Source organism: Coturnix japonica, chromosome 6 (genome assembly GCF_001577835.2).
Source record: "Coturnix japonica isolate 7356 chromosome 6, Coturnix japonica 2.1, whole genome shotgun sequence".
NCBI lineage: Eukaryota > Metazoa > Chordata > Aves > Galliformes > Phasianidae > Coturnix > Coturnix japonica.
Window position 1 is genome coordinate 12,576,162 of NC_029521.1, and position 25,574 is coordinate 12,601,735.

A 25,574-nucleotide genomic window follows, 5' to 3' on the forward strand; every position below is an offset into this window, starting at 1 on the left:
AACCACCGATATTTTCTGGTAATCTTTAACGAGAAGATGAGGACAAAAGAACAAATTTAGTTTGAGCAGTCATATTCATCCTCTTTGTTTTATGGTCCTATAGGGCCTGCCTCAGCGGAGCCCCTAGCAGGGGCCCTTCAGCCATACCTCAGCAAATCGAGGGTGTAAACACTGTGCTCAGCCAGGCTCTCATGCAGGGAAGGTGTTGGACAACAAGTTTTATGTAGTGCTGCATAAACACCAACTGACTTCAGCAAGAATCAGGGGCACACGGCATTTTGTGAGGAGGGTGCACAGCCATTTAAAACATTTCTCTCTATCTGCAGTAATCAAAACAAGTTATAGCTAGGCTACAGCTATATGTCTAGTTTGAAGACTGCTCATCTGTGCAAGAGAGAACCATCTGGATTTACTTTACAGTTAACTTTAAAACATATATATATATATGAAGTTTCTTAAGTTTTGCCAAACAACTGGAATCATAATGGTTTCTGCATGCTGTTCACATCTCAGTACAGCTGCAAATGTCCATTAGGATAGTCTCATAATTATACACTTATTCTTCCATGCAATTGTTAAAAGCCTTGCTTTTCCAAATAACAGAATGTTTTGTAGCAAAGGAAATCTTCCTGTCCACCAGGTTGGAGTGGGGGAGGGAAGCCTTCTAAAGAAAAACTTCACTCAAAGCTTTTACTTTCAACTAACATTTAACTTTCAAACTTTAGAAAACAGAATGTCAGATTTTTCCAACTGTGGTATGGCCAAAACTCTATCATTTCTCTCCCTTTTCCTTTTCTTTAGCCATTGTTTGTGGCAGAAATTTAGTCCTCCTAAGATTTAAAAAAATAATAAATTAAAAAGAAGCTTCTGCTCCCCCCTTACCTTTCCTCTCTCCTGAAGAGACTGCAATTCTCATCCTTCCCACAGCTCCATACCCCATGCTACAAGAACTGCCAACTATGAAGCTGGTCTGTGGCTTCCTTCCAGCCAAGGTAGTGCTCATTCCACTTGGGTATCCCTCCTTTTTACTAAGGAAGTCTTTGTCTTTTATCTAAAACATCAGCTGTGAGGGCTAGGAGTTGCCATTTGTTATGTATCTGAGCAGCATCTGGCACTCTTCTTGGATGGACACATTTAGGGCACTCGTGAAGAATAAAGGGACAAAGAGTTTTGCTCCAGGGCAATGCTCTGACTGGTGCTGATGCAGTTGCTTTGTTCAGCCGGAAGAGTGGGACCAGTGGGTGAGCGCAAGTGTGAGCCAAGCCCCACCAGCACAGACAGCCCCAGGAAGGGGAGCAAACCAGGCTTTCAGAACTGACCAACAACATGGCAAACATCTGTTCCCAAGAGCCCAAGGCAACTCTGACTTCTCAGAGGGCAGGTACTTACCTCTTTCAAAATAAGAGCCTGCCTGCCATGTTTCCCAACTGTAAGGGCTCCAAAGCAATCTAACTCGTCAGCTGTTCTCAAAACATCTCAGCAGCTAGCAGTTTTTAGCTAACAAAAGCAAAACTAATGGAAACACACACAAACATTCCCCAAAATAGAACACTTTTCCAGGAGGTGAACGATCCCTCCCTACACATTCTCAGGACCCTACAGAGAGGGGCACAAGGGCTCGCATTGTTTTGACAGCCAGGCAGACAAACAAATACTTTTGCTTCAGCTTAATATTCCTGGCACTCAGAATGTCAGCCCGAAAAAACAATACCACAAGACACTGCCGTGCCATCGGCCTGACATCAGAAAGACAACCTGGTGGGGCGACAGCCGGAGGGAAGCAGGAGGCCGCTGCCATCCCCACGCAGAGCTCAGATCTGCACCTCACGCGGTCTCTCCTTGCCTCACTGCCATATCACTTTACCCATATTCCCCCGTACTGGGTCGCCTACAGGGATAAAAATAAAGCAACCCGTGTTAGTTTCTGTTATATAGGGTCTGTATCTCCTCCTCCACCCAAGTTTCTCTGTTATCAGTGTAGAATTAATTTGCACAACAACCTCCTGAGGTAACTTAGAAGGCACAGCAGGTTCCTAACGTCTAAGCTCTCTCGCATTTTAAGAGTGACTATCTGAATAATTGGCAGGGAGGAGCTTAGCCGCTCTGTAATACAGAAACTTGGCTGGAGTGCTGCTGTTAGCATAAAACAGCAGCGGGTCCAGTGCCCAGAACCTAACCTAAGCTTTGGTTACAGGCATTGGCATGCACAGCAGGCTACTTCTTTATTACTAGAGATAAGACCCATTATGAATTCATCAAAAGCTAGTTCATTGAGGGCATGAGGCCAAGGCTGGAGGCAAAGCCCCAGAACAGGTCACCCAGCCACTGTATAGCAGGTCCCAGCAAGGCACATCCCAGCAACACCTGCACACCCAAGGGGACAGCCTCAGCAGAGGTGGTGGCTCCCTGTGCTGGTGGCAGGAGTGTGTTGAGTTCACCTCCCACCTGTATACCTCCTCCTCTTTCTCTGCCACATCACCAGAGCTCCATGTCACTTTCTAGGTGGAAAAAAGCATTTCAGAAGTCATGTTGATATCGAGAGGAACAGCTGGAGGAAAACAAGGCAGCAGGTAGGGCAGGTGTGCAAGCAGGGAATGGAGATCTCTGCACAGCATGGAGGGCACCCCACCACCGTGCCAGTGCCAAATCATCCATGCACAGCATGGCAGGAAGCAGAAGGGAAATGCTCCCAGCACGTTTGCTGTGGTAAACTTGGCACTGGGCATGACAAAAGGAAAAAAAAAAAATAAAAGGATTGTTTCTGTATTATTATAGTCAATCCACAGACATCCCATTATCAGTTTCACTGAGGCTAGGTAAGTAAATTGCCAGGTTTAATGTTTCAGGTGACATCAGGGAATACTTTTACCAGCAGATGCAAAGACCGTCCTTTGGAGTGGGTAGCACTGAAGGTCAGAGTCAGCAAATCCTAATCTAAAAATAGGCTCCAGATTCAAAGTTTGTAAGACTTCTTTTGTCGCCCTGCCACACTCCACAGAGCCCAGCCACCTAGAGCACCTGCCCAAGCTCACAGGTAAGTCTGACCAACACTCATTTTCTGCTGTATTTCTTGAGCCCTTTCGCTTCCCTTTATAGCTTAGTCTGGCAAGTTAGGGTGAGGAGGGAGAATTGGCAACCCTTCCAAGGCAGCTGCTTAGTACCGCAGCACAGGGGAAAAGGCTATTACAGAACCAAAAGTTCTAGGAAACAAGATTTACAATTTAAGAAAAATCAAGAATAAAAGCGTCTCTATTACAGAAGTTACTTGATAAACAGGGAAATAGGTTACAGCGACTGGATTTATCTTAGAGGGAGAACTGAAATTTTAAAGGATAGGACTCAACAAGCAGTTTTCCAAGCATTTTGTGACTTACATCCCAGAATATTTTTCTTATTCTTTGATAACCGCTCCACCCTCCTGTTGAAGCTCCCCTTTCCAATTCAGTTACCATCCTCTCAGATGATGCTGTGTTTTAAGTTTCTTTGGGCACTCCCAAAAATATTTAACAAAATCTCAGCTTACCCTGTTTTAAATTAACCAGTTCGGGCAACAAAGAATGAGAGCAAAAATAAGCTTTTAAAAAGTCATCTGTGGCTTAGAAATTCATTGAAATAGTTGGTGAGTTTTGAATATTCACAGCAGGGAGGTTTGGGAAATAATTACACAGAGACTACGATTCTTCTAGTTCTAAATCGTTTAAAGACAAATGCATTGCAAGAACAGTTTTACAGTCATTGAACGCTTCAAGCATAAAAATGCAGAGGTAAAATAAAGGAACTGAGGTGAATGACTGCTTGTGGTGAATACTGGGATAGGAACAGGAACGTGGGATTATGTAATTCTTCACTTAAATACACTGCACATATCCAAAGATTTCCAGTTTGTATGTACAGCACTTAGCTTAACTCGTTTGGGGCTCTTTTTATAAAAAGATCTTTTTATAAAGACTTACTCCTCCTTCCAAGGGATATTTGTACAAAGTTAACATGTTTTTGGTCTACTGTTAGAAAAAAAACCATCCAAGGAACCTTTGGTGTACAGTACCTCATTCCCCTGAGCTACAGCAAGTGCCAGGTTCATGCAGGAAAGCACACAGCTCTTGGTGCCTATTGCTAGCATTGCTAGCTATTTGCTAACAAAATGTCACGGGGGTGGCATAACAGGGAGCACCACTTTTAAATTCATCTAGTTAAATCATCCAACAAAGCAAGCTTTTGTTGCTGCAGCTTGCTAGCTCTCAGCTCAGATGATGCACTTCGATCATGAAATACGTGGAAACCAAAGCACTGTTTATATTCCTCCCGAGTATAAACACTGCACTCCAGACAGCATGCACATTAACTTCTGCAAGAACTTTCCAATGCATAAAACAGCCCTGTGCTTAGTCATACTCAGAAAGGGTAAGTACTTTTTTGTCCTGAGAGGAAGCATGTAGACTGCATGCTGGCTAGAAGGGAAACAACAAACATTTTCTGAAGAATTCAGGAACTTACTTGATAATCTCTTACTCTTTTTAAAGACCTGAAGTTATTAGAGCTCATTTTTCTGTCCCTTTAACACTGAGGAAGTGCTTATATGGAGAGTGATTAGTATATGGGATTCAGGCCCTCGCAAGTCTTTTTGAAAGTGTAAGAGAAGTGGCATTCTCCATCCGTACCTCCTCTCAGGTACTTCCCTCCCAATGTGGATGCTGTTTCTACGTCGTCTTATCTGAGGTGCTTATTAAACTGGAAAAATAGAAGTAAATAAAAATGAAAACATTATTTTTGGAGCTGCTTATGCTGGACCCCTGGAAGATGGCTATCCCCTGGTTTCAATGATTTCTGATCTCAGCAAAGCTGAATTCCTCCTGATAAATAAAAAGCATTCCTATATGTTAGCTTTCCACACAACATCAAAGGAAATGGCAAACGTTTTTCAGTAACAAGCACTTCATGCACACAAAAAAACATGTCTTAACCATAATTACAGAACATTTTTTTCCCTTACTTTATGGTTCATCTTTCAAGTTTAATGCTCATAGCAACAAAAAAGTCCTAACCTTCAGGTGATCTGAGGATGCTGATGACCTTTCATTCCCAGCTAAGCCAGTTGGAGCTGCAATTGCTTGGTACATTCAGCAAGAAGCACCTTTTAGTTAATGCCTGTTAGATAAATAGCATCTGAGTGCTAACCTGAAGCCGGTACACTTACATACACCAGATTAGATTTAATAAAGCCAGCATGAAAAAAGCCTCACAGGCAAAGGCGGCCAAAGTCATATGGACCGGGAGAGCGAGCAGAAAACAGGGGTGGTAAAGAATGTAAACTATTCTGCCATATAAGTATGGGTTTAAGTAGGCAGCAAGGCTAGGAAGTCCTGTGGCCAATACTGGGCAATCCAGAGCAACTAACAGCTTTGCAGCTGTTTCTTTTGAAGAAAAGACCAAAGCAAATCACTATCTGCCTCCATTTTCTTTCCCATTTTTTATTTGTTTAGCCTCTCTCATCGCATGTTTGTACATCATGCCACCACTGTGGGGCTCTGACCTTACCTGGGATCGACAGCCTCCGACACACAGGCACAGCCACAAATTAGCAGCCAGGGTACATTTGCTTGGGGCAACAGCAGCTATGTTGTTGTGAACTCCTCCTAGGCCAGGGAGGGGTGCAGTAAGGAAGGGCAGAAAGGTGCATGGTTTCTTGCAAAGGACAAAGACAAAAGCAGTCCTTTTCTCTGCATCTCTTTCTGTTTTATTTTCTTTCTCTTCTATAATTTCTATAGCTCACTTGGATCTTAACACTCAAGCACACATAAATCTTGCCAAACTGTTAGGAATCTTTATACACAATGCTAAAGCTAATGCAGCACAAAGAGCCAAAAATACAGTATTTTGTGATGTACATAATGACTTATGGCTTTCAGTTTCATAGCACTCAGAAACTGCCACATCTGGAAAACCAGCATTAGAAATGCACTGAAGCCTGACATGCACATCCAGACATGAACCTCAGACCCTCCACCATCTGTGGGGTTACCAACCAGTACTGCTGGTGGCTGGTGCCTCCAAAACCCTTCTGCAGCCTTGGGGTGGCAGGGCACATCCTTCCAGTTGCCCAAATTTGGAATGGGGCTTTCCTGGAAATGTAAGTTTTAATTTGACTTAAGGGACTGAGAAGAAGGGGCAGAAAGGAAACCTTCAATGGCTGTATCACTGTTTCAGCTACCAGACTGCGTTCCCTCTGAATTAAACAGCAGACAGACTGGCAGATTTTCTTTCCTCCCTCCTCGTTTTGTTAAAAATAAAGTAAGCTAAAAAGCACTAAGCAATTCCATTTGGCAGCTGTAGAGTGGATAGCGAGCATAAAGAAGAGATTCCTTTGCTGTGCCTAATAGATGCTGCTTATCCAAATTAGCCACACAATTACTTCTATCAATGCAAAAATAGTTTAATGTTTTTTTTTCTAGTGCACAGCACTCTAGAACGACTTAAAATGCAGTGTAATTTGCCACTGTGTACGTCCTGAAGTGGCTCGCTAATGAAAAGAGGATTAACTCTCCATTATTCTGAATTACCATTTTGTGAAATCACTAACAATAATTTTACTTATACACCATTAACGCAAGGGGGAGAAATATTCCAAACATCCAAATGATTAACAAATAAAATTCATTAGATAACATGCACTTTAGTCTTATTTATGAAGAGAAAGATTGGGGTATAAAAATGCAGATGACTGAATTTTTATCATCCTTGTTCTGATTTTACACTTAAGTCCATGACAGCGTAATTGGTGAGCAGCAGTGGTGCAGCATTACATTCACACCCGGGATTGAGAAGCAGAACCTGCAAAATGAGACAGGCAAATTGCATTGGCTTGAGAAGGTGCCCTAGTCCCAGCAAGGCATCCCTGGCACACAGCTGGGGACCAGCACAGTGAGGAAGGAGCCAGGGCTCCCTCACACAACAGAGGGCCATCCTCACCCAAAAGAGCTTTCACACCTGAAAATATGGATCCAGCATCAGACAGGACCTTCCAGCCCACAGAGTGAACACCCCATGGCTGGGACCTGCTCCAGGTTCCAGGCTGGCAGTCCTGGAACTCCCCTACACCAGCTGAACACTGGTGGGGACCCAAGGCTTTGCTGCCAGGGTTTGTGTTGGGCCAGCAGTCACATTTAAGTCTACCACAATGCCAGAAATCCTAACACTGCCCTTCATTTTAGTCTAAGAGGGCTGGCTTAGGGAACAGTCTTCTCTCAGCTCTGTTCGATCTACACAGAGCAGTCAATAAGAATGAGGTGTTACAGCTGGTTCCTGGAGAGACGCTCACCTTTCTGTCCTCCCCAACCAAATGCTTCATGGTAATTCATTCCAGAGCTCAAGCAGCACAGCAGCCCCTTTCCCCCCTGCCCTCCTACAAGACTACATTACTTTACACTTAGTCTAGTGTCAGATCCAAGATGCTTATTTTATCAGAGGAATTTCAACTGATACTTGTGCTTTAATTCAATTTAAAACTCCCTGCATCAGATAACACCAGCAAGGAATAAAGAACATAAAATTTAGGGAGCATATGACTTCCCAGGACACAGAGATGAGCATTTCTCAGCAGAGCTCTAACTTGCAGAGCATTAACTGACCTTCAGACTGAGGTGGTTTCACATAGACACAAAACAAATGTTTGCAGGTGTAGCTGTCCCATTTTCAGGTCTGCGATCTAAGAGCAGGGCTACTGGTGTAACAAACACTGGACACAATCACTAATCTCATTTCTTTCTCATCTTCTCCTTTCCTTCCCTTTTATGGAGTCCTGAATAAATGCTGTCAGTTCCTCAGCATCAAGACTCTCATGTTAGGATCAATTCTTAGTAGTCTCTCTTATCACATCCTAGATAACAGTCCTTTCACTCTCAAAGTCCAGCATTCCCACAGTCCAGCATTACTTATTTCACTGAGTCTGCGTACAGAGTTAGCACAATCCGAAGGAAGGAGGGCTTTCCTAGGGAATGGTTCCTGGAGGCACAGGAATGGGACCTCACATTGCTCAAAGGCACACAGGACCGAGTGAGAGGCAAGTAAGCTAGGAACTAATCCTCAGAGCCCCTTATGTGTCTCAGGGGACCACTTAGCTAAACATCATCATGCTTTAGGAAGCTCTGCTGAAAGACAGATCCCCTTGCCAGTGAAAGCAAGCCAGTTTTTGAACAAAGGTGTACATATGCCAGACAAAAACTGACTCCGCAATCTTGCCTAGCTTTGGAGTTGAAAAACAGGAATTATTTGGCTTTATCAAGTTCTGCTGAGAAACAGAACATGACAGGCACAGAAGAGTCCAAGCCGAGGAACAAAACCCTCTGGGAACATGGGATGTCAGTGAAAAATGGTCCTCTTGCTTGCAGGAATGCTCTACAAATAGCCAGATTTTTGTCTGCAAACAGACGTGAACAGCACCAGTGGCCAACACAAAATATATGGGTGTTGCTACTCTCTACAAATTTTTGTTCAAGTTGTCAAAAGCTTAGAAACAAAAAAATTACAGGAGAACCTCTTGACCTTATGGTACCAAATGCCATCAGCCTTCCCTGCCTCCTGCAGCAGCACTGCACCTGTATGGAGCCAGGTTAAAAAAAAAAAAAAAAAAAAAAAAAAAAAAAAAAAAAGAGTGATCTCACCCTTGTTAAGGACTCATTTGTCAGTGGCTGCAGAAGTGCTGCTAAAAGGCAAAGCCTTGCTCACAGAAATAGTCTACAAGGTTCACTGTGTAGGGCTGCATTGAGATCTTGGAAAAGCAGAACTGGTGTGCTCAGCAACAACCTGACACCTGCTCACAATGTGCCCCACTGCATCTGGCCAGTGCTGCTCCGAGCACCATGGCTGAGTAGAACTCACAGGCTTTGTGCCTCCTCATCTTAGTGTTCTGTTTGCATTGTGTTCCAGCTGCCTGCACAACCAGCCTCCATGGAGATGTCATCAGCAGGTTCGAAAGCCGGGAAGAAAAATGCATACACAGCAATCAAAGTGGATCCTGATGGGGATTACTGTACCCCAGGTGCGTTTGAACTGGAGCGGCTCTTTTGGAAAGGATGCCCAAAGTACACCCACGTCAATGAAGTCTGGCCCAACCTCTACATAGGAGATGAGTAAGTGTTCACACTACCTCTGCTCAGACGACAAGTAAGCTCACGAAGTACATCTCTATATAGGTCATGAGTAAGCTGTGCTAAGTGCAGCCCATAACCAGCCAAGCAGTTTCATTTCTCCTCCTACCCTTTAGCTAGTCTTTATCAGTGATGCCTGTTTTGATGTGCTACTGACAGCTGCCAGAGTTGGCAGAACACCCTGCTGCCACAGTCCTACCAGAACACCAGCACACAGCTCGAAATGTTGCTGCTTCAGTGAAGCACTGGTCAGGTGCAGAGGGGCTCACTGCTAAAATGGGGCCACAGAGCCGCCCTGGCACTGGTGTGGGCTGCTCAAGTTAAAGTCAGCTATAAATCATCTCAGAATCACTCAGTAACTTGTCATTTATCTCCAAGTGAAAGTCTCTTCACAGTTACTCTGACTGAAGGGCACTGTCTAGACCTGTTGTACCACAGCTTCAGTCAGTCTGAGACTAAAATGTAATTTTGAAAAGTGACTGAAGAGACAGCTGAACCTGCTGTGGTGTTTCTGTGCTTCCAAGCCTGTGCTTGTGTACACAGAGTGCTCTGCATCTCCAAATTGCTCCAGAGATTAAAACAGATGGTACCCTGCGGAAGGGCAGAGCTGTAGAGTTGTGTCTCACTGATCGCACCAAATATGATTTTGGGAAAAAAACAACAAAAAACCCAAAGCACCCAGGCCTGCAAGATGGACTTAGCACTGCAGAACACAGGACTAAGATGAAACAGGCTATTCTGACACAGAGCCAACTGCAGCAGCAGGCAGGCCGTCAAAAAACCCCCAAACCAAACCCTGATCAGAACAAGCGAGCTTTTCTTACCCCTTAGGCACTATTGGTACACTTCCCATTTTCCTCAACACCCTTCCCAAACATGACATCTACTTTACATCATCACTGTAAGGCACAAGCAGCAGTCCCACTGACTCCAAAGCTCTCAATAATTTTTTTAAAGGTCCTAAAATTCATCTGCTGCCAGCTTATAAAACGAAAGATATACAATCTTGGAAGTTACGAGGCTCCTAATATCATCGACCAATTACTTCTGTGGCGCCAGAGGCAATAGAAAGACACACGAGATCTGGGCTTGAATCAAGCAGAGGCTGTCACTTAGAGGGGGGAAAAAAAAAATCATAAGCTTGTTCGAGAAAAGGAAAAATGGGTTTGAATTGTCGTCTTCTTATCCTACCCTGCCACTCATTACATATTTCCAGCTCAAGATTCAGAGAAAATAACAGCCTCTTCTGGCATTAATTCCCCACTTCTTTGTTCAGACACCAGCATTATTCTGAATGAAGCGGTTAGAAGAATTTGCCTCATACCTCTGTGACGAGGCTGCAACTCTGCCCTCTGAGCAAAGAGGAGACAGTGGGTCTCCACAGCCTCCAAGCGCAGACACTGCCCACCAACTGTCTTTCCTGCAACTGTTCCTGTAACAGGGGCTTGTTACACCTTGCAATGGAATCAACTCTAAGAGGTGTCACTGAATAAAACACACCTTCACTTAATGCAAACTAACCAGAGAAAACAAGCTTCTAGAGCCAACAGAGATGGAAAAAAAGCATTGGGGAAGAGGTGATAAGGACAAACAGAAGCAAAGCTTTGCAGGAAATGGGGCTCCCAGCAAGAGGATGACTATCATCAGCCAGGGCTGACGAAAACGCTGAGGGCAAATGTGATATCCAGGATCATAGAATCTGAGATGAGGGCTGGTCTGCAGGCAAGATGCAGCTCTCACGACCAGAACACGTGTTTGATTTGAAGCAGGCAGCATCCAGGCACCTTTAATATCTTTCCTCAGCCAACTCCACATCTTACTTTTGACCAACAGCTTCCCCTTCAGAATGGTAGGGGTTTCGTATTATTTTAAGATCTCACTGTAGCATCGGTCACCAAAGAGCTGCCATGGAGACATGAACAGATATTGGGTGTATTTGCATCCTTAGCCATGCTAAATTAAGGTTGATCTTAAAAGAATTTAGTGGAGCTCATCAACAAAATCAAGTGAACACACACAGTTTATCCTCAGAGCCTCTACATCTGCGCTTCATTCCTGCCTCCTGCATTTACAAGGTTAACAGGACTTGTGACTGCTTATGGAAATGCTAATTAATTACCCTGACTACATAACCACATCTTCCATCTAATGCAACACAGGCTATCAAGGAGCCCTGTGAGGCCACTCAGTGCCTTTGTTACAAGGCTTCACTGCAGATGTTGCCCAGAGGCAATGAAATCTCCACGAGCCTGTCAGGCCCAGAATAATCAAAGCCTCAAAATATAACATGCTGTGTTCAGCTCCAATTGAAATTTTCCTCCAGCAAGTTCCAAGGACTTTTAAAGACCACGCACTGGAACTTGCAGGGGACAGCCCAGTGATAGGAATAAAGCATGCTTTGCCAAGCTTTTGATTCATCTGCTACCAGGATTAGTGCTCGCTTGTGTCTTCCTCATGTCCAGAGACAGAAAAATGGTTCTGTCTCGCTTCCTTCTCTCAGTGGTCACCAGGTTACTGGCATGAGCAGTTTTATTGACTAACCTCAAGCCTGCTTGGTTCACCACAATCTCATGGAAAGTCTCTCCCACAAATGCAGCTTGTAGTTCCTCCCTTGTGGCTTTTCTGCAACTGCCTTGTTGCCCAAGATGATGTTCGTGATTCCACATTTCTTAATTTCAAAGAATGTGTTTGCCAAAGACCTCCTACAACTGTGATTTCCTCTTAGCCACCCTCTAGCTCTCATTAGGATTTAAAGCCTGATCACAATTTCAAGCCTTACCGTGCACCCAAACTACTCCCAGGAAGCGTTCTGGAGACCAGTTCTTCATAGGATAAATATGAAAAATTTTAGTCAAATAGCTGAACTGGGCTCACACTTTAAGGGAGTGAAGGGCTGTGCTTCTTTCTGTAGAGGTTCAGGGCTTTTGATTTTGAGAAGTAACTCAAGTGAAGTTCAGTAAGACACACAGGTAGCTCACACCTACAGACTGAAACCTGTGGTAACCGAAATATGTAACTAGAACTGAAATACTGGCTTCAATTGTGCTCTCCCCTCTTTCCCCAGTAGAAAAAAAAAGAAAAAGATTTCCAAGCGACGAATTACAAAGACAATTTATGCAAATCTAGGAGAAAACAGATGGGGCTCACTCAGAGTAACAAATAGTTACTTCCCACTGGTTAGCGTTATGAACTCCCAGGACTTACAAGATACTAATCATACAAAAATAGGGTGCCTGTACATTTTATAACAATACTCACAAGGACAGCTTCAACTCCATTAGAATGAGAATCTGCCAATTTTAACAGCTAAAATCCAGAAAATCAGATCTGTAACACTGGACAAAAAAACCTCTTAAAGCACCATTTCCAAGACAAGTAACACTTGTCATCCACCCTTCTGGTCTTCTCAAGGCAATATCCCAGGCTGCAGATGATTTCTAGCACTTGATGTGGCACAGAAGTGACTGAAGCTGGGACTAGAAACTGGCTCGATGCCTTTGCTATATAGAAAGCTGAGAGGAATTTCCTCTATCTGTGTTGTATCACTTGCAAAAAGACAAATACGCAATAAAAATAAAATAATAAATAAATAAAACCATCATTTGGAAATAGAAGAAAATGGGCTGCTAAATCTTTTTCTATTACAAGTTATGAAGATCTTGTTCAGTCCTTTCAGTGGTAACATAATTCTTCTAATTCACACTGAACAGGAGGTATCCACAGAAACGGAGCAACACCTCAGAAGGAAACAGGGCTACAACGCTCCACTATCGCTAGATTCCCTCAGTGCTAGAGTTACCAAGGGAAATTGGGTCAGTATTATTAGAAATTCTCAACATCTCTCCTCAGCAGGGAGAACTGCCAGATTTTCTTTAAAAAAGAAGAAAAAGAAAGCGTCAGTGTTGCCTATATTCAGGAAGCTTCTTTCTGACACTGACCATCTGGTACGTTATCATCCTGCATCAAGCTTGTAAAAAAAAAATGAGAAAGTTTGAGAAGGACAATTCCTCTTCTAGTAACGTGTTGTCTCAGATTTCCTTCTGTTTTGTCAATCTGGGTCACGTCAATCCATGGGATTTCACAGCCTATACTGAAACATGTTTGCATTGCTCAACCTTTACATGAAGATTAAGAAACTTGGCTCTACTTGCAGCTCATAAACATACACACCAGTTGTAGTCAGCCAGCACCAGCTATGAAGAGCTGACTTACCTATGGAGTGAGCTGCTCTATCCATTTTGCTCACAAGGAGTCTCGCAGGATTCCTTCCTTTTAGATGCAGCTGTGTTTTTGTCCTGAGCCACCTTTTCTTCCCTTTGTTAGCTGCTGATAAATACTTTAATACTTCACATGGAGGTTCAGGCTGCAGTGCCTGAAAGTTGTTTTTCCCTCTCTTCCAACCCCAATGGTTTGAGCATCTTCCTGACAGAAGCAGCCAGGCTCCAGCTTGTTAATGGCAGTATTTTGAAAAGAGAGGAAAGGGATTTGGTTCACTGGCAATGATAAATTAAAAGGAAGGATTTTCTTTTACATTATAGTTACTTACGCTGTTGCTTCCAGAATGCTAAATTTACTGTGGTGCTTGCTCACAAGAAAAACTTGTGAAGATCTTTGCTTTAAAACTGACAGCGGGCAAAGTTGAGTTTTGGGCAGCCCTTTACCTGCCCTTGCACAGCCTAAAAGATGTAAATACTCCTTCAGGAGCCGTCTCCAAGTGGATGACATTTTTGTTTGGGCCAGTCGCTCCCTCTTGGTGATAGTCCAATATTATTTATATATCCCTATGTGAAAGTTACTTTCTCTCTCATTTTCTTTATTTAGGTGGCATTCCCATATTGAAACACTCCCCCTTGCCTCAGAACTTTACAAAACATCTTTATGAGTCCATCTGTCCTACAGCAGTAAATGCAGGGTCTGATTCAGCAAAGCACTGTGCTTTTGCTCACCCTGCTTTGCTATCCAAAGGGAGACTTATGTGTTTAACTTTTAGCATATGTTTATGTGCTCTGAATTAAAAGAGCTAATGAGTCTTTATATGGGACCAATCTGCCCAGTTCATCTCTTACTAAACTGAATTATACCGAAACTTTAACTGTTATCTCTCCATGCTACATTTCACCTCCTCTGCATAGAAACACATTCAGGGCAAACACTGGAGACTGCGACTACACAGTTTAAGAGGAAATCAAGTGCCAGCAGCACAGATGGTGACAATGGACAAAATGAAAACAATTGAAAGAATATTCAAATGCTTATGGCTTCACCCACACTGACAATTGTAGCAAACTTCTTTAGGGTGGCTACTTTAAATTCAACTACCATCACTAAAATGGAAATATTAATCACATTTTATTACAAAATAGCAGCACCTAAAGTGGGGAAAAGAATAGTCTTAAACTTGACTGTTAGAGTCTGGCATTGAGCCAATCGCAATGGAAAAGCCTGCACCATTTTCAGCTGGAAGTGAATTAAAAACTGAACTCTAAATCCTCCAACAAGGTATTATGATTCATAGAACAGTCTCTGAGTGATCCCATGCTATTAGTCACCTCAGCTTACTGAACACCTGTAGATATCGATGCTTGAGCTATTCTTTCTGTTCATCTAAAATAATGATGCCTCAGGCATCGTGAAAACTGCAAGTGAGATCTAAAGCATTCCCTCCTATCTACCTTGGACATAAACAAAACTATCAGGCAAAAAGAAACAACAGCAACAATAGCTGTGATCAGAATAAACAGGCAGTTAAGGCTACTTACACAATGGTACTACACAACAGATTCAGTTGAGGTTGGAAAGCAAAACCATCCAACACACAAGGTCAGAGCTCACCGAAGGGCTAAAGGCAGCACAATCAAAACACACCAAGAGGCACAACCATGTCTGCGTTTACAAGTGTGTGGGTCTCTCTGTTAAGTGGCAGCCAACACGCTGCACACACAGCAAGACCTCAAATTTAACAGCCTGTATGATGGTGGTGTCAGCTGCAGTACATCACCCCTGCCCCACAGCTCTTATTTTCACCATACCATAGCTGACTGCCTAGGCAGTTAGCAGAGGACAGTATCCCTTCTTTGTGAACACCTTTTAAAACAATGAGGGAAGCTGAATGCTCTAAAATAAGATTCTGAGCCACAGAACAAGCCTGTCAGGAACAAATGCATTAGTTGCACTCACTACAACAAAATGTAATCTCCAAAGAACCTAAACAAGGCAACAGGAAAACTGGATTCCAGATCAGTGTAGGGGTGGCAAACTTAAATACGATTGCTGTGCAACCTACTCTATGGTATTGCCCTTCATCAGTACAACTTCATCATTTAATTCAAATGATGTATATTAGTCTGAGAAGTGCTTGCAGAAGCCAACTTTGGTAGTATCTACAGCGTATCAAAAACTCCACCTACTTTTTAATTGGCCTTAACTACAATGCAATCCTGCTTTATGTTCACTGCTTTATGTTCAATGACCTCACTTGCAACTGTTCTAGAGGGGCACAGTTCTCACCTGGGAACGCTGGTCTTTCACTGTTGGGTTCATGCTTTCAGCTAAATCTGGTATATGGAAAGCATTTTCTCTGTCCCAGTATCAGGTGGAGCCAACTTAAAGCCATTCTGAACTGTCACCTCCAGAGTTATGAAGCATAACAGGTAGCACACAATGACATCTTGTGTGACAGAAGCTACACATACACACTGAAATGCACAGGAAACCATTCACAGAGGGAAGTATTTTTAGTTGGAAAAAGCACTTTTCCACAATGCATTAATTCATTTATGGCAGCAGTAGTTAAGTGTAAATATAATAACAAAATAAAGCATACATATATATGCTTTATTTTGTTATTATATATATATATATATATATATAGTTATTATATATATGTTATATATATAACATATGTTATTATATGTTATATATATTATATATAATATGTTATTTTGTATATATATATATATATATATATTTAAGTCTAGTAATCTTTCTATACACTAATAAAGCTTGACAGCTTTTACCAAAGAAAGCCTTCCAAAATTAGAAACTTTCTCTAACAGAACTTTCTGCACAGAAATTAATTTTTACATGCCTAACTATAAATAATGCAATTTTAGAGAAACGCTGGGCTGCACAAGCACATACAGTGGGTATTGAGCAAACAAAAACATTGGGTTTCCTCTCCTCTCTCACATCTCTTATCCAAGGGAAGAGATGACAAAAATAAAGCACGATATTAAGGCCAAATGTATGACTTTCAGCTTCCACTGAACACTGATTCCAATTTCATATCTAGTTCTTCTTGCTTCAGATATCTGGTTTAACACAACAGTCATTTAGAAGACTGTTTTTGTTTTAACAGGAAAACAGCATTAGATCGCTACAGCCTGGAGAAGGCAGGCTTCACTCACATCCTCAATGCAGCTCATGGGCAGCGGAATGTGGACACGGGACCAGAATATTACAAAGACATGACTGTGGAGTACCATGGAGTGGAGGCAGATGATCTCCCCACTTTCAACCTCAGCCAGTTCTTTTATTCTGCTTCTAAATTCATTGACAATGCGCTTCAGAATGAAAGAAGTAAGGAGGGTGCTGAAAATGGTTAAAAACAGCACGCTGTTTACCTCATCTGATTAGAAGCAGAGCTCACAGCATAGAACTGTGTGAGAATGAAACAGGTCCAATACAGGATAACCAGGAATACCAAGTCTGTAATGGAACTAGTTGTTTAAGACAAGACAGTGATAGTAACTGCACTTGGGATGTTTCTCACCGCAGTGCTAGCAGCAGCTCAAGAATCCCAACCCCAATCCATTCGACAGAAGTCCACACAGGCTGCATTAAGGTTTTCTGTCTAAGAGAGAAATGTTTTGAGTTTTTTTGTTGACTTTTTCCTTCATAAACGGCTCAGACACTATCAGAGATTGATTTGGTTTCTTGAATTAGCTGTCTTTTTCCTTAAATTAGTCCCCATTAAGAAAGGGGATGTTCTACAGACTCTCTAGACCGCCATTCCACTGCTTCACTTTCTGCAAATACAAAACCCACCTTCCTACCTGGCCACCACATCCACCCCAAGCTGCAGCAGATTTGTCAACTACAAAGCAGCTGGGGATGGAAAAAACTCTTGACAGTGGAGGTGTCAAAACATTTCATTAAAGCCTTTGTAATTTCTCAGCTTGATTACCAGAATCCATTACTCGCTGACCTCCAGCAGAGTTCTATCAGAAAGCTTTATAGCGATGAAGGGCTACAAGCCTCGGACTCACTGGCTTTCAAGGTTGCTTTGACCCCTTTGATTCCTACTCTTCCTCAGTGCCCAAAACTTAAAAATAAAATAAAATTCTCAACAGGCTATTTTACAATAAACCAGCAGAGTAACTTTAGATTTCCATCTGACCTACAAAGACCTTAATACCAGAGGGTCACATGTCATGTTTCCAGTCTCCTGTCAGCTTCTGTTCCTGGCTGTTAAGCTCAGGTGCAGCAAACTGCTACCTGGCTCGCCTCTAGCAACCAGCCAAGTCTTTACAACTTTAGCCTTTCAGCAAGTACAGTCTACAGCAACAGTCTCTTCTCTTGTTAAAGAGAAAGTCTTGAAAGCAGTGGTTTTAAAATCAAAGTCCAAATAGCTGGAGAAACTGCTTCAGGAGCTGAATGACTTGTGAAGAAAGGTACCTGGCATTTCAAACAATCTGTCTGAAGCAGTGCCCTCGGGAAGGAGAGGGTAACTGTACCACACCTGTGTCTAGCCATGGCTGGAGGCCAGAGGTCACTATCAGACTAGAGTAGCTGAAATAAGAAGTGCAGACTTCTTCACCCCTGCAGATCTCCTATTCCTGCAACATCACTGCCTGCCGCACCGAGGGAAAGAAACAAGCACAAAGCAAGGCTGCAAAACCTTCAAAATACTTGAAATTCAGTATGTGCTGGGGTAGGGGAAAGCGTGAACCTTGTTTCAAAACCACTAAGTCCAAGAAGTTCTAAGTCTGTACCAGACACCAGTCCAGCACTGAAGCAAAGGATCAGATTAAAGAGTGACTGGATGAACTACAGAACAAAAAAGCCTGCTCTGAAGTAGATCCTACCAGCTGCAATTGTTTCTGCAGCTGTGTGCTGACCATCAAATCTGCGTGGTGTTTAAACTATAGCAACAGATTGCTAGACACGGCTCATCTTCTTTGTGAATGCCCACCTAGTCTATGTTATGTATTTCAAGTGCCTAAAGTCCCTAACTGCCTAAAATCCCTGTGATGGTGAAGGGCTCCTTCATCAGAGCAGTATTAGCAGACTTTAAGCATGGGCAGATGGACTGAAGATGAAAATGGGTGAGGAAGAGAATTCTGCCCCTCTGCTCTGGTGAAACCCCACCTGGAGTACTGCATACAGTCTGGGGTCATCAAGCTGCTGGAGTGGGCCCATAGGAGGGCCATGAAGATGATGAGAAGGCTAAAGAACCTGCCTTACGAGCATGGCTGAGAATGTTGGGGCTCCTCAGCCTGGAGAAAGCACTGGGGGCACATTATAGCAAGCAGCCTTCCAGCAACTGAAGGGGCCTACAGTAAAGCTGGGAAGGGACTTCTTACAAAAGCATGTAGTGATAGGACAAGGGAAAACAGTAGATTTAGACCAGATATTGGGAAAAAAATTATTTACAGCGGGAGTGGTGAGATACTGGAACAGGTTGCCCAGAGAGGCTGTGGATGCCCCTCCCTGGAAGCATTCAAGGCCAGGCTGGATGGGGCTTTAAGAAAATTAAAGGGAGGTGTCCCTGCCTAAAGCAGGGGATTGGAATGAGATGATCTTAAACATTCCTTCCAACCCAAATCATTCTGTGATTCTGATTTCTATGAAAACAGCTTCTGTTTGCAATCATGCAAGCTATCCTTCACTGTGCATGAAGATTTCCCAAAATACAGAATTCAGACCTTAGGACAGCGTAAAATTTCATACCAGTGAGGCCAGTTTAGTGGGAGAGAAGGCGCTATTTTAAGATGTCTTTAGTATTTGTTCTCTTGGTGTCACAGTTTCTCAAAATGTAAAATGGACGAGAACACCATTTTCTTTTCTTGCAAAGATGTCATTGGAAAAACAGCAAGAACAACACATTAGAGATGGAGATTAAAAAAAGGCAATGTGAGAAGAATTAGATGTAGATAGAAAGATCCAAAGCATTTGACCACAGAAACATCAACATTTCCTACTCCATCTGGCTCTGGAAAGTGAAAACTCCATTCGAAAAGTTTTTGAAGAAGCACAAGCCCAAGCTCCAAGCAAAGTGAGCACAGCAATCCAGCCACCTGAATCCACTCAGCAGAACTCCAGTTCCATGGGATTCTATAACCCTCAGGGTGCAACTAAATATAACTGGTCAGAAGTAGACAGACTGCAAGAGTGGATCCCCTCTTTGGTAGAGAGGACTTGCATGTTTGTTTTTTTTACATCAAAACTAAAGAGACTACAAAATAGCACAGAAGGCATGCAGCTCTGCAGAAGAGTTCCAGCATCTTGCTGTGACAGGCAGTCAGGTTTTGAACATACACAGGAAACCATGATCTTAATTTTCCTACAACTAGAAGGCATTTCAGAAAATTGTATGGTCATTTTTGCCTTAGTTAATATAATATGAACATGCACGTTTTCTCCAAGAACCCATTTCCCACCCACACAAAAGCAAAGCATTCCTTGTCCTATCTCAACAACCATTTACAAGGTAGGAAGCTCTAAAGAAGAGTGCGAGGGGCTGAGCAAGTGATGGTTTTCATCCGTTTCAAATATTTGGAGTAATAATAGAAGGGATTATCATTTTCCAAGAGGAAGAGGCACTTACAGCTATCAGAGACTGGAATTTTGCCAAGATGCCTCTAAGACTATCTGCTGGGATTAGGATGCAGACTGTAACCATTAATCCTCTACTGTTGGCAGTTCTTACTGCATCCATTACACAGCAACGCTACTTGTGCCAACACATCGTCTCATGCCTGGAAGCAAAGGAGTTAATCAGCAGGAGTCATGGCTTTGCACCCAACACTTCTCACTAGGCATAACTGACAGAGAAACTATTATTGGCCCTGACAAGTTTTTTTTTCCTCTTTTTTTTTTCTTTTTTTCTTTTTTTCCTTTTTTTTTCTTTTTCTCTTCCCTGTGGCAATTTAGCTTAACAGAGTGTTAGAGACACCATTCCAAATCTACTTCCTTCAGCAGTTCAGCCCTTTGTGTGACCCCCTAAAGGGCTTTGCTTCATTTCTGGAAATGTTTTGAAGTGTTTCCAAGCCTGTTAATCAGACCTGAACCCACTTTCTACTCACTTTCTCCACCACCCTGGACAAGGCAAATGAGGAAGGCTGTATCCCTGCCAGCACCTGAAAATACAGACTTTTGCCACTAGAAATATGAACTTAAACCAAGCAAAGTCATAAAGCTAAAAGATCTCTCCACAGATATAAGTCTATTAGCAGAGACAGCATTTATGGTACACAAGACAGGCCACTGCTGCAAGGACACCATTCTATAAAACAGGGAGTTACACAGTGTGGCAAAGAGTTGACAAAAACATGAGTTTAATTCCATTGAGACTACCCAGAGAAGACTGCTAAATAAGCTTTTCTGGAGTTAAGAAGTGGTTTCTTTCTACCCATGTGGTAGCCTATTAACGCCTTCCACTCTCAAAATATCACTAAACCCTGTCAGCAATGTTTTACACATCAAAAACTTGGGCCAAAGTAACGTGATTCAGATCTTGAAGGAAAATGGTGCAAGACCAAAAGAATATTTTTGTCAGCTTTTATCTCTAGCTCATAGTAAAGAGAAATGCACTTCCCTGTATCCCATTTGCCCTCATGAAAAGATGGTTTGAAAGCACAACAAACCCTCCCACACCTCTGTGATAAACACAGGGTGCAGCTGGGCTTCCTTTCTTACTTCAAACAAGGCCTCTAGAGCTTCTCTGAAACAGTTGTTTACAAATAAAATCAAAGATAACTGGTTTAGGATTAAACAGGTAATTTCCTACAAAGACTGTGTTCTGTGTTCATGTCTTACAGAAATACTTACCATAGAAAGACTCAGTTTCCCAACCTGTAAAAAGACAGATCTTACAAAAAATACTAGTAAGTGTATTTAAACCTCCAAATGGAGCAGGAGCGCTACAGAAAACTTTACTGTAAGAAAAAGTAATCTGCCACTGTCTTCTCTGCATCATTTTTCTCTGTTTCCACAGACAAGGTCCTCGTGCACTGTGCTATGGGTCGCAGCCGGTCAGCCACATTGGTCTTGGCTTACCTGATGATTTACAAGAACATGACAGTGGTGGATGCCATTGAGCAAGTATCACGGCACCGATGCATTCTGCCAAACAGAGGCTTCTTGAAGCAGCTGAGAGAACTGGACATAGCGTTGGCACTGCAGAGGAGGAACACCAAAAACAGCCTACCATCCAATGACGATGAGAACAACACCACAACCTAGTACTGCTCTCGGCAGGGTTGTGCTACTGGAAAATAAACTCCATAAAAGGAGGGGAAGAAAAGCTGTAGTTAATTGCGCAATCAGAGGGCTCATTTATTATCTAGAAGGAAAAATATCAAAATCATTTGAGATGTTGTCAGGTTGGGAAACAAAAGAAGTCAAATTTAAAACCAATCATCTTAGAATATCGTAGCTTTAACAGAAACGTTATCGACATCAACAAATCTTCCCTCTATAAAGTTTATCCAGCACAAAACCAGGCGTAACTTAAATGAAAACATCTGAGTACCCCCAAAATCCTGATCCTAGTCCAAGTATGTGACCTTTAAAAGAGAGGAACTAGCAATTCCTGAAGAGCTTGTGCAGGAAAAATGTTGAGATAGTTGCAACACAGACAAATTGTTTAGTCCCATAGTCCTGAAGAACTTCCCAGAAGTTTGTCTTTTATGTTCTTTCCCAGCACTGCCATTTCTTTACATAATCTAAGAGCAGCACAGTGTTCAGAGAGCCTCCAAACAAATCTTCACAATGGACTCTGCAGCAGAACATGCAAGCTAGAAACAAAGCAAAGTCCTTGAAAAGATGAGATGTACGAACAGACACAATGGGTAACATTTCATGCAGATACACACGCGTCATCTGAGCAGTTTCATTTCTAACTTGCTTTTCCTAAAATTTAGGCAGTCGAACCATTTAAGTCCAACACATACATTATCCAACTCCATTTACTAGGCCACACACAACCCTGCATCTCAAGCAGAAAAACCCACCACACTGAGAAAATAATGCTTCGTGGCTTGTTTTCTTCCACTTGTGACAACTAGAACAATACACAAGAAATATACTGTGTCCTTTATATTGCCATAGAAAAGTTCCCACAGAAGTCCCTAAAAGCCCTCTAAAAAATCATCTATTATAACCAGCTTTCATTAGATTTCATTTACACTTAATAAGACAAAAGATACAAATGAAGCCTTTAAAAAGCTGCCTCTGTGAACTAACAAGTAGAAAGCTGCTGCTGTACCTCCAGACACTACTACCAAATACTTAACTGCAAGTCAGCTTCAATCATCCTCATACGTTACTGTGCTCAAATGTAATTGCTAATAACATTATTTAATGACAGTAGCCCAAATATGCAAATAGAGATGTCAGATCTACTTATCTACCTAAAGTTATTGAATAGGTGTTACTGATAGGAGTTTTGTCACCTCAACAATATTAGATATTAAAACACAATACAGAAAAGGATCAAAACTGAACCACGTTTACCTTTCTTCCACCCATGAAAAGATTGTTATCACTCTCCCTGTTTTGTTTAATTCAGTGTATCAGTTACAAGTTATTCTCTCTTTTCTACCTGCGTGATAGCTTGATAACTACTGTAACTGGAAGAGACTCTGTACCTGATTTGCATGCAGAACTGTACATTAACAAGGTTTTCTGGGGCCTGGAAATAGGACATTCTTTTGCAAAATTGTGAAAATAAATGGGGAAAATTTTAATTTCCTGGGGCTCTGCTGCTTTAAGGGGAGACTCATAGATCCCATGAAGAGCCGTCCCCATCTTCTGATTGGAAACAAAATGCAAGAAAATCCCGAGTAGGTTCCAGTCATTTGTCCTGCATGCAAGATCAGGAAATTGGCAAACAGCAACACTGACACAGCAACAGAAAAATGTATCTGCTATTTCCAAAGGGTGGGATTCCAAGCTACTCATAAATTAGGAGCTGTCGTTCCATAGAAAGGAAAAGCAGCATGTGAAGGGAAAAAAAAGAAAAAGAAAAAAAAAAGAGATCAATAGAACCCCATATTCCATGGTTTCTACAAGAACTGTGTGAAGGTGTTAAGCATGATTTCACAGAATAGCTGAGGTTGGCAGGATGGACCTCTGGGTCCATCTGATCCAAACCCTGTTCAAGCAGTGACACGCAGAGTACCCTGCCCAGACCAGTGCCCAGGAGGATTCTGAAAACATCCAACAAGGGAGAATCCATCACCTGTCAACCAACCAACCTGCACCACCCACCCACTGAAGAAGTGCTTCATGATGCTCAGAGGGACCCACCTGTGTTACAGATTGCGCACACTGCCTGTTGTCCTGACATAAGCACCATTGTAAGGACACTGGTTCTGCCCTGTTTGCACTGTCTATTTAGGTATTTATAGATACTGATGAGATCCCTCTGAGTCTCCTCCAGGCTGAACAGGCCCAGCTCTCTCAGCCTCTCCTCACAACAGAGGTGCTCCAGTCCTTTCATCACCTTGGTGGCACTTTGCTGGACTTTCTCCAGCATGTCCAGGTCTCTCTTGTACTGAGGGCCGCAGAACTGGACACTGCACTTCAGGTGTGGCCTTCCCAGTGCTGAGCAGAGTGGACGCATCAGCTCCCACGACCCACTGGCAATACTCCGTCCAGTGTACGCCAGGTCACCATTTAGCCTTCACTGTTGCAAGAGCACACTGCTGGTTCAAGTTCAACCAGGACATAATTAAGCTCATTTAATTATAGTAAATTAGGGAAAAAGAAAATGATTCAAGTCATGATGAAGCAAAAACTGTCATCCACTTTCCATATTATTATAAATTCCTTCTAATCCCACAAAGCCCAAAGCAACAATTTTTGATCATACATACCCCAGAATTTCACTACAGAAGAGCTAACCTATATTACTATACAGGACATAAACCTGCATTACTACATAGGACATGAACAACAGTGGACCTGGCTTTAATATGCTCAGTAACTGGAAAACCAGTCGTAGCACTTCACTCCCCTTTACTCTCCACAGAACAGATTGTGATAGGACCATCCTAAGCACTATAGGTAGTGCTATCAGGCCCATTCTTTCTTAACATACCTCCCTGTATGTTATTATTCGGTCCTATCAAACAACCATTGGTCTGCTTGATGGTCATAATAAGCATCCAATAAAACTGAAACACTGAAATCACGTCCTTTGGTTATGGGAAGAATATGATTGCATGAGCAAGGAAACATCCTGCATTTCACAAGAATCATCTACTACAACTTTGTGAAGGATACTTTTGAGGCACTGGAAGAAAGCTAATTCTCAGCAGGAATGGTGGTAGAGCACACAACCGAGATTGGTACCACGATGGGCAGACAATACATAGAACAGCTAAATCTGTCAAGGATGAGAGTGCTTATTAGGCAGAAATTTCAGTGCAGTAAAGCAGTTCACATCTGAACAGTCACTATGGGAAAATATTCAGAAAAGTCATTTGTCCCACTGAAAGGAATTAAGTTCTCAAAAAGCAGTACTGGAAACTTGCCTGTTGTGCAACACACAATACATCATTCTCCACCCAAGTCTTAATCCATGTATTGCAAATACAGAACTTCAGAAATATGCCAGAGTTGTGATGCTCTGTTTCAGGATACCACATACTGAAAGGGTATGAAGGTCTGTTTGCCTCTTTGCTAAAGGCTTGGGAACCTGAAACTCCACAGCAGTAGATAAAAACCCAAGAGTCTTTCATTTACTACAAAAACACGTAAGTGAAGAATCATAAGACAGAGTGCTGCTTTGATATACAATAATTCAATAAAGATGAGTAGTCCTAGTTATACACAAAGGCCACACACTGTGTTTTCACCTTTTCTTTCCCCAAGCATAACAAAATGTGACAGTAAATTCATGAAGACGAACATACTAAGTATGATGAATACTCCTTGCCTTCAAAAAACAAATGTGAAAAAAGTATGAGCTATATTGTGCTCTCCCATATCAAGCATTCTGAATTCCAACATTAATCCAAGTCACCATTTCACTGGATACTTCATCTCCCATCCAGATGCACTTCTTAGACTACTGTGCCACCATATAAAATTGAACAGGTTGTGTGTCTGGATCTGTAGAATCAGTTTCTTGATTTGGAAACACCGCACACTTACACACATTTTCTCTGATTTTTCAATACACAAAATCAAACCTGTAAAGCT

At 42.3% G+C, this 25,574-nt stretch overlaps 1 protein-coding gene across 1 annotated transcript; it reads left to right on the forward strand.

Annotated features, from left to right (window-relative positions):
* Window positions 1-2,926: 2,926 nt before the first annotated feature.
* On the forward strand, window positions 2,927-24,104 carry LOC107315891 (dual specificity phosphatase DUPD1). The gene is made up of 4 exons (XM_015866810.2): window positions 2,927-3,034; window positions 8,923-9,125; window positions 16,501-16,721; window positions 21,361-24,104. Exons 2-4 carry the CDS (start codon window positions 8,944-8,946, stop codon window positions 21,606-21,608), a joined length of 651 nt encoding a protein of 216 aa, XP_015722296.1. The 5' UTR covers window positions 2,927-3,034; window positions 8,923-8,943; the 3' UTR covers window positions 21,609-24,104.
* The last annotated feature ends 1,470 nt before the right edge of the window (window positions 24,105-25,574 follow it).

Excerpts from the sequence above, each read along its gene's own strand:
- LOC107315891 (XM_015866810.2), top strand. The coding sequence starts at position 8,944 with ATGGAGATGTCATCAGCAGGTTCGAAAGCCGGGAAGAAAAATGCATAC. Across the intron at positions 9,126-16,500 it reads AACCTCTACATAGGAGATGA|GAAAACAGCATTAGATCGCT; the intron begins GTAAGTGTTCAC and ends TTGTTTTAACAG. Across the intron at positions 16,722-21,360 it reads TGCGCTTCAGAATGAAAGAA|ACAAGGTCCTCGTGCACTGT; the intron begins GTAAGGAGGGTG and ends CTGTTTCCACAG.